The sequence below is a fragment of the Hippocampus comes genome, unplaced genomic scaffold, assembly GCF_001891065.2.
Source record: "Hippocampus comes isolate QL1 unplaced genomic scaffold, H_comes_QL1_v1.1 scaffold524, whole genome shotgun sequence".
Taxonomy (NCBI): domain Eukaryota; kingdom Metazoa; phylum Chordata; class Actinopteri; order Syngnathiformes; family Syngnathidae; genus Hippocampus; species Hippocampus comes.
The window spans coordinates 238390-251150 of NW_017805708.1; the positions used below are offsets into that span (position 1 = coordinate 238390).

Below are 12761 nucleotides of genomic sequence, written 5' to 3' on the forward strand. Positions count from 1 at the left end.
TCCAATGTATATAAATTAGGTACCCATGATACAAAGGAACAGCTGTTAGTATAAATCCAAACTGAGCTTTAATTATATTTGTAACGACAGATTTAGTCCATTTTTATACAGCTTCTGTGTGAGATCTTGATAAGGTTATGGGTGCTCACACTTGGTGTAAAATGTCAAGTGATGGGAGGTCTTTTGTCGCTCTTGTGTTTACCTTGTAGAAGAGCAGAATGAAGTTGATGGCGAAACACACAAACAGAGCTAGGAAGCGCAGATTGTAGAAGTTGCGAGCTAGATAATTCTGTGCAGATACAGTTGAAAAACAAACAGGAGAACCACTGAGACAATCGAAAAATCTTTTTTTTTTTTTTTTAAATGCTTGCAGGTCACGATGCCCTCACAAAAGGAGTTGTTGTATTGCATCCGGAGTCTTACCAGCAGTTTGGTCAAATAGACATCAAGCGCAGAGAAGACATTTGACATGAAGGCAGGAGAAGCTTCTTTGGCTCGACTTGATTTTGCTTTGGGCTTCTCCTCCAACAGTGGCTCCTTGGCTTCCTCTTTCTTCGGTTGGTCCTCCTTTTCTTGGTTCTCTGTGCTATGTATGTCATTGCTGTTATAATCTGAGAGCATTTTGGACATGACACTTTTACCCTCCCATTTAGATACTCACTCTGCTTTCTCCGGTTCGCTCTCGGGGGATTCATCCGCCTTGGCGGCGGGTTTCTACAGCACAGAGAAAAACTGTTACTCTGAGATATCGCTTTAATATGATTGAAATCAAAAGTGATGTGTTCAGACGGTGCCGAAAAACCTTGTGGTCTGTGGTTTTATACAGCTTCTGTGTGAGATCTTGATAAGGTTATGGGTGCTCACACTTGGTGTAAAATGTCAAGTGATGGGAGGTCTTTTGTCGCTCTTGTGTTTACCTTGTAGAAGAGCAGAATGAAGTTGATGGCGAAACACACAAACAGAGCTAGGAAGCGCAGATTGTAGAAGTTGCGAGCTAGATAATTCTGTGCAGATACAGTTGAAAAACAAACAGGAGAACCACTGAGACAATCGAAAAATCTTTTTTTTTTTTTTTAAATGCTTGCAGGTCACGATGCCCTCACAAAAGGAGTTGTTGTATTGCATCCGGAGTCTTACCAGCAGTTTGGTCAAATAGACATCAAGCGCAGAGAAGACATTTGACATGAAGGCAGGAGAAGCTTCTTTGGCTCGACTTGATTTTGCTTTGGGCTTCTCCTCCAACAGTGGCTCCTTGGCTTCCTCTTTCTTCGGTTGGTCCTCCTTTTCTTGGTTCTCTGTGCTATGTATGTCATTGCTGTTATAATCTGAGAGCATTTTGGACATGACACTTTTACCCTCCCATTTAGATACTCACTCTGCTTTCTCCGGTTCGCTCTCGGGGGATTCATCCGCCTTGGCGGCGGGTTTCTACAGCACAGAGAAAAACTGTTACTCTGAGATATCGCTTTAATATGATTGAAATCAAAAGTGATGTGTTCAGACGGTGCCGAAAAACCTTGTGGTCTGTGGTGGAGCTCTCGCCATTGAGGTCAGAGACGTCCCCCAGTCCGTGCTCCACGAGCTTTCCGCCTTCCCTCTTGGGCATGCTCAGAATGTCCAACATAGTGTCCACCTCAGCTATGTCTGCCGCTGGAACCATAGTTGGATCAGAACTGCCTGAAGACTCCATTGCCTCAAATTTTTCTCCTTCAATGGTATCTCCGTGGATGCCGAACTGAGTGGGATCAGGCATATTTCCCAGGATGTCTGTCACTTTCATGTTCTTGGCACCTTCAACCAAGCCGCCGCCAAACATGGAAGACCAGATCACGTGGAAGAAACCAAATATCAGGTTACTGATTCCTTTAAAGAAGCCAGTGAAGACCACCCAGAAGAAGGAGAAGAAGCACGTGATCATCTCCTTAATGCTTAGCTTTCTGAATTTCCTGAGCTTCTTGCGGAGGCTTTTAACGGTGACAATTTGGCGTAGGTGGCGGAACCGCTTCTTGACTGATTGGCAGGCCAAAGTGAAAGCAGAGGCAGACTCTGAGGACCCCTCTTCCCCAGCCAGTTCATCCAGGATGGTCAAGACCTCCTCTTCCTCCCCCTCCAGCTGTTCCACTGCATCTGGTTCGGAGATTTGTGAGGCCAGTTGCATCTCAAAAATGGTGTCCTCGCAGAAATTGACAAACATCTCCATCTTCTCGCTCTCGCCTCCCTCGTTAACCACGTCAAAGATGAATTGGCGTTTGGACTCTTTGACTTGCGGCTTCTCCCACTGCTCCCGGCTGGATTCGCTGATCTCGAAATATACCCTCTCGATGCGTTTTGCACTGCCGTTGATTTCGATACGCCCCAGGTAAGGCTCGAAGTAGCTCAGCACACTCTCAGCCAGATCCAAGAAGGCGGCGAGGCGGCTGTCATGCGGCATGTGCTCGGACAGGTTGGTCAGTAGCACGGCTACGTTGAAGCCGATGTCTTTGGCCGGCTCATGGAATCGCTCCACAAACTCCTTGTAGTTGAACATGTCGTTCTCGTCGGCCTCCGCGCAGGAGAGGAGGAAGTCGATCTCCGATTGGCTGTATTGCTTTTGGCTCTCCATTGACTTCTGGAACTCTTTCTTGGAGATGACGCCTTTGAACTCGGGGTCGTACTCCTTGAAATTTTCTGACATCGTCAGGTGCTTCAGCTTGAGGAACATGTCAAAGAATTTCAGGATCATCTCAACGTTGTTTGAAGACTCCACAAGAGTGTCAACCATCTGCTTCCCGATTGTTCCATTCACAACGTTGCCTGAGAAGGGCACAAGCACTTGCATGAACTGCAACAACCTGGCGATGAAATCCATCCCAAAAAGTGTCAATCAATTACCTTCTAGCAGAGACAGCAGCATGACAACCATGTCCTTCTGCAAATCCATAAGATCCTTCAGCAGCTCAATCTGACTGGCATCCTAAAGGGACATGCAAGAGCATCTCTTCAAAATGTCCTCAATCACTCATGATGTTACGCGAGACAGCAGTTTAGCGAAGGATGAACCGGTCTTTTAGCTTTTCTTTGGCTTCCCGCCTCAACAAGGGAAGAATGTGAGAAGAAAATAAGAATAACGGAGACGCCAACAGTTGTTTGGGTTAATAACATGACTGTCGTTGAGTACCTGAGACAGTTTCATTTGCATGTTGGCAAAAACATGCAAGAAGCCCACGACTGCATCCCACAGTCTGCTGTGAGCGAGGCTCTGCTGGTTTCCGATACAAGGACCCTAGAAGAGTCACAAAAGACGCCATTCATCATGTTAATAACGGGCATGTGTATCGCCCATTCCTTTGCTTAGTATTTGTTACCTGAATATATTCAGTCAGGGAGTTGAATATCTGCTTGGCAACAGATAACGCTTTGGAGAAGTTAACTTTGCCTGTCTCATCAATGATGTCTTTGCCAGAGTAGTACCAGTAGAAGTCACTGATCGATTCCTAAAAAGGAAGAGGATATGATTCTGTTTTTCCCCCAATAAGAATGAAGATACTGATACATCTGTTTACTTTTATATTTGGGCTATTAAACCCACCTGAAGGCGGAGCAAATAGTCAACAGTGCTGATAATAATGTTGACTGTGGTTGTGTTTCCAGTTTGAGTTCTCAGGAAGTTCTGGAACTCTAGTGGGAACCAATATTTATTGTTTTCAATTGCGCGGGAAAAAAAATGCTCCCAAAATGTCATAAATTCAACTTACCCCCATTGTGCCCCTCACACAGAAGTTGCAAAAAGCGGAACAGATCTTTTGTAAACTCGTCATTCAGTAACACCTTAGAACCTTTTGAAAGAACAGATAAAGTTGATGATTTATGTCACATAGTTGAATAGGATTCCTCCTCTTCTTTTTTTTTAATTTAATACATAATTTCTTAAAATAACAATTTCCTGAAAAGCGACGTGTACAAAGCAAGCAGCAGAGGTTACATGTTCAAAAACATTGAAAGCTTAGTGGCCTTTAGATTGCAGGTTGAAAAGTGAATCCAAAGGAATAAAATCCATTTTCCATGAATTCCAGTGAAGTACTATGACATTTCCATAAGCGAGAGGAAGCCTGATAACGTTCGCATGCAGGCTTGGATGACAGATTCATCTTTTCAGATAAGAGCTGAGAACATACATTCACTCCAAATTCAGATCAGATAACCCAGCCAACAAAAGCTTATGTATAGTCATTCTTAAACAAAAAAAAAAGAAGTTACATTTGGTAAAGCGGATTTAGCCATCTTGCTGAACTAGGCCCAAGGTGGAAGCGCGCACACTTGGTTTAGTCCATCCTTGTAATTAAGGACAATTTACAGCGGTTGTTGTGGTAAAATGTTAAAATCAGAGGAATGGGCACATAAATACAAAGTATCAGCAGTGGTGTCCAAGCATCGATCATTCAGCATGCATCCATGAGTATTGGGAGTGCTAAAGCACGATGGAAGCAAAAGCATATGAAGATGCTCTTAATTAGTTATTTACCCCGCTCAGTGTGGACTGCCATCGATGTTTATTTTATTTTTATTTTTTTTAATGAGAGGGAAGAGACAAACAATATATGAAGACATATGTAAAAGAGAGGACAGTGAATTACAGCACAAAGAAGTATGAAGGATACATTGGAGGATCACAACCATGCAGTTAAAAACTACTTCAGGAAAACCTGCCTATGAAATAACAGACACAGTGTGAATTGTTCAAGTAGAAGACCAAATAGTGAGAGACTAACATCAAGATAAAAACATCAGGCTTGTTGTTGTTAAACTGACCATGTTGGTGTTTTAAGAACTTTTTTTTATGGTTTAAACCAATTCCATCCACTTTACGACACTTAGAATAGCTCCTATTTGAAATGTGGTCACAGCAGACTCGAGCAGAGGAAACTTATTTTGGCCGTACGGTCATTTTTAAAGTTACCACCAAATATCCAAGACCTGATCGTGGTTGTTTGAAAGTAACGCACTGATTTTTTTCACCCCAAATGCAAAGTCAGCGGGTTCCTTTGTACCGACCTTCTGCCAACCTTCACAAATGTTTTTTTTGTTGTTGTATTTTTAGGGGAACCATTCTGACTGTTATGTATCCTGTTGTTTCAAACCGCATACAACCAATGCTAGAAATGGAATGAATTTAAAAATTTAATTTCAAATGACACATCTGTTAGGACTTACTTGAACCTTCTTCTGTCACCATGCCGAGTCCTTCTGCCTTATTCTGCCTCTCAAATGCATTCAGGTCGAGGACACTAGCACAAAGAAACACACTCAAGAGGCTTTTCATATGAATAATAAAACACAGCTATACCTGCACGACTGCATCAGTCCTGAGAGGCTTTTGAAAAAGCTCGCATCTCTTTTCTCTTTCAAGTAATCCAGCATTTTCTGGAGAAGGGTCAAAATGACTCCAGTTACAGCAAGAATGCCACTCATGCAATATGTATGTCAAAACACTCACTTGCTGAACTTGCACATTGCCTCCGTTTAAGATGGAAATGCCGAGTTTGAGGGTGCAAGTCACCATGGGGCCCAGGTGTCCTGACGAAAAACAAGTTGTTCTGTCAGATGAGAAATTGTCAAAGAAAAGTGCATCGTTTACCTTTGCTAGCGCTAATCATCTGCAACACCATCTCAGCTGCCCCGCGAGCATGAAGCCTCGCCTGCTGATACAGAGTTTTCTGCTTTTCCATCTCCTTTTCCTGATGGCCGTTAGACAGACACATTCTGGCAGATTTATCAACGGCCAAAAGGTCATTTGTGTAATTCTAGGGTTGGGAATCGGCGGGCTAAGGGCTGCACCTCAAACGTTTTCTCTTTCTCTTCTTCATCCTCTTCTTCCTCATCCTCTGCACAGCTCTGAGAGCGCAAAGATGCACATCCAAATTTGGGTTCATTTCGTTTTCTTTCTCATCGCTTTATAGATGAATAGAACATAAGAGGCTGACCTTTGCCATCATGTCAGCATATGCGATATACAAAGGATCTTCTTCTAAGTGACTGAAAAAAAAGTCAAGGTAAGAAAATGACCATTGCAACATAGACTTCCTGCAACTTTACGATGGCACCTTCTTTCTGTCAGAGCGTTGTGGCTAAAAAGGAGGATGAGTTGGTGCAGAGGGTCTGGCTGCACTTCAGCCACCTCTTCTTCATCCTCCTCCACTATTTTCATGGGAGTTTTCTGCATAGAGGGTGAACAATGAGCTCCGGCATCATTTAATCGATCTTTAGCTCCTCAGTTAATCAGGGTGTTCAATGTTGGACAGTCGAACACTGAGATGACTCATGCGGATGCAATTTGTCATGTCTTGATGAATTGTGGGAAGGACAAGATGAGTAAAGAGGAGTTTACACACACATGCATGTTATAGCGAACAGCCATCTGATGATTTTGAACATTAACAATGAACTTGAGTGTTTAAACTCTCTGGAAAAGCCACGAGGGGCGCACTGGACAAACCAAAATCAGATCAGCGCCTGACTGCATGATTGATCCACCACCAGCCTATACCCGAATAGTATCACTTCGGTATGATTCGCCCCGAGTGCTCCAAACTATTCAAAGCAGCAGTATGTCCAAGGCTGAGAGGAATAAGAGAGAGAGGAAAAAATAAAGGCTGCATCTGTGTCTAGATTTGCACCAAAATGAAATGCATTCTCCCTTTCCATGCCCCCGCTCTTCCAAAGGTCAAGTCATCTTTCCATCATCATGTCAACAAATGAAAACCCCACTTTGCGTAGGTGACCCGTAGCCGTGTTGAAAAATCTCTGGAGTCGAGATTGCTATATCGAGCTTGAGTGTGAAATGTGACGTTGCGAGCATGCCACTGACGTCACGTCCACAGAGCCTACTTTCTCACCACCTTCACGCTACAGACTTACAGAGAACAGCCAACGGACAATAATTGATGGGTTGGATCCAGGGCGGACAGCCAACAACATGGAGCGAGACGGTATCTCACGAGCGGCCCTCCTTACCACTGCTGTCAGAATGGTATAGCCTGGCTTTCTAGAGCAGTGAGCACCAGAGCTGTGCCTCCTGAGTCGATCATGCAGTCTTTGACCTCGAACGGATCTCCGTTTGAAGGGTTTCGCACACCTCGAACGGGTCGCCCTGGATGCTTTGGCCGAGGTCCCCGCCCAGGCGCGTTCCCAAGACTCAACGGGCACAGAGCTAAAGAGGCGATCGGCGGGCAGGACTGGCAGCGGGGCGCCAACGCAGGGCACACGGGACACGGGCGAGGGCCACCCAGTACTTACTGCCAGATCCTGAACTAGCTTTTCCTCAAAGGAGTACTCCTCTGCCTCTATCCATATTCTTTGATAGGCCGGGATGAAGAGGTTGATAGCACGATGCCTGGGAAAGGGGAAGGCATTGGGGAGGAATGGAGGGGGGAGTGGGGGAGGGAGGTAAAGTGGCATTAGGGTGGGTTCTGGTGAGGCGTTGGAGGCGATAGGAAGGAGCGATGTCATGGAACAAGGGAGAGGTTCCACAATAGTGCACCTCAGGTGGGGTGATGTGGGACCCACTGGCTTTTCTGACTGGTCACGCGTTTAATAAATTGAAATGAAAATCCATCAGATTGAGAAAAAAAAAATCAAATTGCCCGTCGCAAGATTGGGCATCATTTCAATCATGGGATCCAATACAAGATGAAACAAAACATCTGCCCTTATAATGTTAACTCCAAATCCGAGGTTGCTGAATTCATGGAACACTCATGACGCTTGATTCTTCCTACTTTGAATGTGAATCCTATTAATTGCTGTGTATGAAGTTTCACAAAAATCAAATAAAAAGGTGCAGATTTTAAATCCTTTCAACCAAGTTAAACTAAGCTATCTATGGTGTTTCAGACTTCTAAATTATGTAAATTTAGAGCATTACTCATTGTTCAATCTCGGACTCGTTCAAGTTGACCAATCAGAACCAGCAGTGCTGAAAGGATCGGCCGCTTGGCGCATATCTGTCGACAGCCCGGTGGATGGAGGGGGGGAGTGGGTTGAACAGATGAAACATTCGCCCCGTCGTTTCACTTTACCGTCAGCAGCGAGAACAAGCGGTCAAAGCTGTAGGCTTTGAACGCCCTTTGCAGCCAAACCTCCCGATAGCCGTTCAGGAAGTAATTATTATTTTTGTATCTGAGGGAGGGATGAGGTAGTATTATGCAAGAAAACAACACAGAGGAGATCATGTCATTAGGGAGGCGATGAGGTTTTACGTGGCCACACAATGTCCAATCTCCCACCACCACTACTTGGGGGATTGCTTGTTATTTCAAGTTAGCCTGAGAAGAAAGACATCTTCACTTCAGTAAGTTCCAGAATTCATGTCAATAGTGAAATTATTGACATTGTCTTTCATTTTTGTTTTGTTTTTTTCAAGCAGTGAGACACTTACCTTGGTAAATTATAAAGGGGGGCCATTCGGAAGCAGGCCACTACAGCCCGTTTACGCTGTTTGGACAGCAGCTTCTGCCACACGCACTTTTTATTCCTTAAAGGCTGCTCCACCTGCACAGCAAATACGGCTAAATTAATTCTACCACTCACATAAAAAAAAAAAAACATACTTGACCAAGTAAATGTAGTATACACTAGGGAGCTTTATCGAGATGGCAGAGGCATACATAATGCGTTGCCGACTTATTTTTTTTTACCTGTTCCAGATAGTAAACAGCAGCTGAGATGCTCTGAACCCGATCCACCGTGTGTTCCGGGTTAACTGGCTCGTCACTCTTCATCGCGATGTCTTTGTAGAGGTTCAACTGCCACTGGACCGCTGGGTCGTCAGACTACCACGACGTAGGTAACGTGTGATGATGACGGAAGTACATTTGACACACCACTTCTTTCGGATCTCAGTGGATTACGGAGGTCATGAGCACCATTAAAGTACTGGCGCAATTGCCACCGATGACTTGTTAAACATCCAATTTACCGTACCTTGTCCTGCAGATGAAGGTTCTGTCGCAAGTGGTCCTTCACCTCTTCATCAGTGTCTTTCTAAGACCAAAAGAGAATAGAACTTGATAAACAGAATCTATATTCAGTGTGTGTGCATGCAGAAGCAATGTCTTTTCGATTAAAAAAAACAACAGGGACAACTGAGAACGTGGAAAAGTACAAAGTGGGTAGAGTCCTACCTGACTGTAACGCATTTTAGCCAAGGAGATGAGCTCCTGGTCCCCTGGGGTGCACATGTTGAGGCCGATGGGCAGCATCTTCTTCAGTGCGGCCACAATCAAAGAGGTGTGGATGGAGTAGTAATCCCCCCGACGACGCTTGTGCTTCCTCTCCTGGTCGCCACCGGACTAAAGTCACCAAAAGCGTATTATTAAAATCGCTCTCTTTCGACTGTACTCAATACAAATGATCGGTCATTTATTTAGCGAGCCATTATGTGTATTTACCTTGGACATTTTCGTCTTGCCTTCTCCAGTGAGGAAGCCTAAATTATTGATCTCGTTCTGGACGACAAAGTTTTGCTCCTCGCGCTTAAAATTCTGAGGCCAGCAACAAGAGAAAATGACGCAGGGTCGGTCAGGATATAGGGAGATGTGTGCAAACTCGCCGAATATGTGGCTTACGTGCGACTTGCACCAGAGGATGAAGATATCCGCCACCATCCGAAAGAGTTCAGTGGAGTCTGTATGGGGCTCCTTAAGCCACCTTGACCTGGCGCAAACAAAAAGATGCCGTGTTACGCGAGTCCAAGATAAAACAAAGCAAGCGATGTACATTTGTAGACGCTGAAGAGTCAATAAATGAACCATGTCTTGTACCTGTTGATGTCGACGTAGCGAATGAGCATGGGGTAGAAGGCATAGAGGTCTCGGCAGAGCACAGCAAATTCGTCCAAGATGAGAAGCTCTGCCTCCTGATTGTCACTTTTGCCATCAGCCTTCAATAACTCTTCCTCGGACGCAACCTGCAACACACCATTTTATCTCCACAACTCCATGCTTACTGAAAGGATACAACGATGAATCAAGTTGCTTCTACCTTCACCGTTTTCTTCTTCAGTTTCTCAAGCGTTGGTAAAAAGTGGGTTCTCAACAAACCGGCTCCTGCTTTGCTGATGATCGGCTGAGAGTAGACTAGACACAGAAACAATTTGGATTTAGTCTCTTCACATACATACTGCCTTGGCTTTTTGAGATTGGGAGTATTGCCCGTCTCTTCCAAAAATTTCCTCGTCTTCCATTACGGAAGGTCTTACCTGCAATCCTCTTCATCCAGGGGGCGTCGTCAATGCCCAGGTTGTTGTTGAGGATCTTGAGAATGTTCCCGAGAATGATGCTGAGGTGCTCCGATGTCACTGTGGTGCAGCACTCGCCACTCAAAGGTGGGTTTTCTGGACCTTTTCCCCACCAGTAGGACAGGTAGTTGCACAGCATGGGCAGGATCACTTCAATCACCTGCGGGAGAAAAATCAAGAACGTAGCAACACACAACAAAGATGATGTACAAATTCAATGAGGTATCTTATGTTCCTGTGAGAACACTTTACATACAATCAAAACCTAATCATGTCAACCTTTCTTTGGCGGTTGGCAAATACTTGTGGTGCATTACCGCTGGTGGCCAGAAGATGATGGTAATGCATCAAAAAGGTTTATATACTGTATTCCGGTAGTTCTTTAGCTTGTTCAAAACGTGGTGGAAATGTAGCAAAAGTATTTCCAAAACACCGTAAGAAGTGATTTTTTTTTGACTCATGCTAAATATTTTCCCACGGTCTGCACGTCTTTCAATTATTTAAACAGGCAAACCTCTGGCATCTCATTGTAGCGTGCACCAGTCTCTGAGACATCGTTGACATCCTTGAGCAGCTTGTCAAGACGAGGCATCTCTGGACACATTTCCTCCACCGTATCAGGCATACTTAGGACTAGAGAGGTAACATTCTCCTTTTGAGAACATATACGTCAATGATTCACTGTTTCTCAAAAAGTGGACACTGACTGGCCCTTTCGCGTGGTGTCTTGGTGTTGAAGACGGAGAGTGGGTTGTGGGGGTTCAGATGAGGTTCCAGGAAAGCTACAGGCATGGCACCCACGAGAGTGGCCAGGCTCTCACCAAGTGCTGGCAGGTACCTGCAAGCCAACATGGACAGTGTGTATTGTCCATCTAAAATTAAAAATGACAGGCGCTTTCCAAGATTTGCGTTCATGTCATCAAGGCAGTCGTTTTGGCAGAAGATGCTACTGCATGCCCTGCTGCAAATGGTTAGACCGCATGACTATATTTATCGGCAATAATAACATACAATATGAAGAAAAAAAACTATTCAAGTAACAAATGTTAACTGCAAATTTGTCTGTGTTCTACCTTTCCACAAAGATGTTCTTTCCTGTTCCCAGAGAGTAGTAACAAGTAAGGATTCGGTAGCAGGAGAGCTGAACGTCATCCACTGAAAAGTGAATATGCAAATGCATAGTTTTGACATCCTCAATAGTGTTTAAAAAAAGGGGGCAAAACAGAATGCACATTGCTTGAATGTTGGATGTGGAAAGAGAAACTCACACAGTAGATCCACTCCAAAATCATGCGTTTTGACGTGATCGAATAAGGCGGTGAGGATCGGCAGAAGCGCCACAGTCACGTAGTGAATGCTCTGACTGACGCTCTTCATCTGGGCACGCGACTGCATGAACTTCCCCAGTTTGAGCATCTCCACAAGCTTCTCCAGGTCTTCCGCTGCATTCTCAAAGAAGGTTCGAAACCCGGCTTTGACCACCTCCGAACCCGATTTCATCACAGTTCTGAAAAGAGAATGGTGCCGAATTACATGTGGTGCAAACGCGTGTGCGTTGTCGAGTCTAGAAAGAGAAATAGATGTGGAGTCATTTGAAATATACATGCCTGGTATCAAGTGAGTGAGTGAGAATGTGAAGGCAGCTCACCATCATTGTAGAGTCACTTCCTGCAAGATAAAATGCCATTAGCAATGGGGTGGGATCCTTTCGCCAATGACCTTTTGTCTTGTGTCATGTGTTAAGCCTACAATATATTTTTATGACATTTCATGGTTACTCCAAAATTTCTTTCAAGCTCAATATTTCATGGCTCCAAATGGTGGTGCTCCTCTGCATTGTGAGGCGGATCTGCTAACCAGTCGACCACCGCGCCGCCCTTTTATTGGACCAATTAAGTGAAATTGAATATTGTTACGCAGCTCACCTGGCGACACACTCCCACAGTGTCTTGGAATCATCAATGTTGACATATGACATATCCTATACCCAATTATCCCAATGCTGTCATATTATAAATGACAATGACTATTACGTTTCAAGGCAAAGAGGGTGAAAGAGGACAGAGCCTTACCAAAGAGAGAAATCCTGTGTCTGACAAGAGCTGCCAGTTTACAGAAAAGGCTGGAAAAGACAGATTAAGTAGGACGTTTACTCGAAAAAAGGACAGGAGGAAGAAAATTTCATGCAATCATAGAAGAAATGAATCATTTACAGCGTAGTACCTCGTGACCATCTCTTTTTCTTTGTTGGAGGCATACCCACAGCTGCTGAGGTTCTTGCTGGCCGTGGACAGGAAGTAGAGGCAGTGGCTCTTAAAAGTCTGATCCGTTAGCGGAATCAACACCTGAAAACAGCACAGGCTACTGAGAGGCATTTTGTACCAACATCAGTGTTTAGCATTTGAAACAGGAGGTAAACCCAAAGAAACAAACGTTTTGATATTGAACTGAAAATCATGTTCCTTGTTAATGTCAATACTTTTACTAC

General features: G+C 44.4%; 1 protein-coding gene across 1 annotated transcript in view; it reads right to left on the bottom strand.

The window, feature by feature from the left end:
• Positions 1-12761, bottom strand: part of ryr3 (ryanodine receptor 3) — a 53349-nt gene that overhangs the window by 5630 nt on the left and 34958 nt on the right. Inside the window, exons 61-94 of the mRNA XM_019883118.1 lie at positions 12497-12618; positions 12346-12395; positions 11881-11941; positions 11542-11780; positions 11347-11428; positions 10981-11111; positions 10788-10906; positions 10235-10433; positions 10018-10112; positions 9798-9943; positions 9603-9690; positions 9426-9518; positions 9159-9326; positions 8959-9018; positions 8673-8807; positions 8414-8526; positions 7273-7369; positions 6081-6193; positions 5961-6012; positions 5815-5871; positions 5615-5714; positions 5474-5553; positions 5324-5400; positions 5191-5264; positions 4502-4516; positions 3735-3815; positions 3569-3657; positions 3345-3473; positions 3158-3262; positions 2872-2953; positions 1517-2793; positions 1376-1428; positions 1138-1300; positions 918-1004 (exon numbers count right to left, since the gene is read on the bottom strand). Coding sequence (XP_019738677.1) covers positions 918-1004; positions 1138-1300; positions 1376-1428; positions 1517-2793; positions 2872-2953; positions 3158-3262; positions 3345-3473; positions 3569-3657; positions 3735-3815; positions 4502-4516; positions 5191-5264; positions 5324-5400; positions 5474-5553; positions 5615-5714; positions 5815-5871; positions 5961-6012; positions 6081-6193; positions 7273-7369; positions 8414-8526; positions 8673-8807; positions 8959-9018; positions 9159-9326; positions 9426-9518; positions 9603-9690; positions 9798-9943; positions 10018-10112; positions 10235-10433; positions 10788-10906; positions 10981-11111; positions 11347-11428; positions 11542-11780; positions 11881-11941; positions 12346-12395; positions 12497-12618 — 4632 coding nt within the window. The remainder of the gene's footprint in view (positions 1-917; positions 1005-1137; positions 1301-1375; positions 1429-1516; positions 2794-2871; positions 2954-3157; positions 3263-3344; positions 3474-3568; positions 3658-3734; positions 3816-4501; positions 4517-5190; positions 5265-5323; positions 5401-5473; positions 5554-5614; positions 5715-5814; positions 5872-5960; positions 6013-6080; positions 6194-7272; positions 7370-8413; positions 8527-8672; positions 8808-8958; positions 9019-9158; positions 9327-9425; positions 9519-9602; positions 9691-9797; positions 9944-10017; positions 10113-10234; positions 10434-10787; positions 10907-10980; positions 11112-11346; positions 11429-11541; positions 11781-11880; positions 11942-12345; positions 12396-12496; positions 12619-12761) is intronic.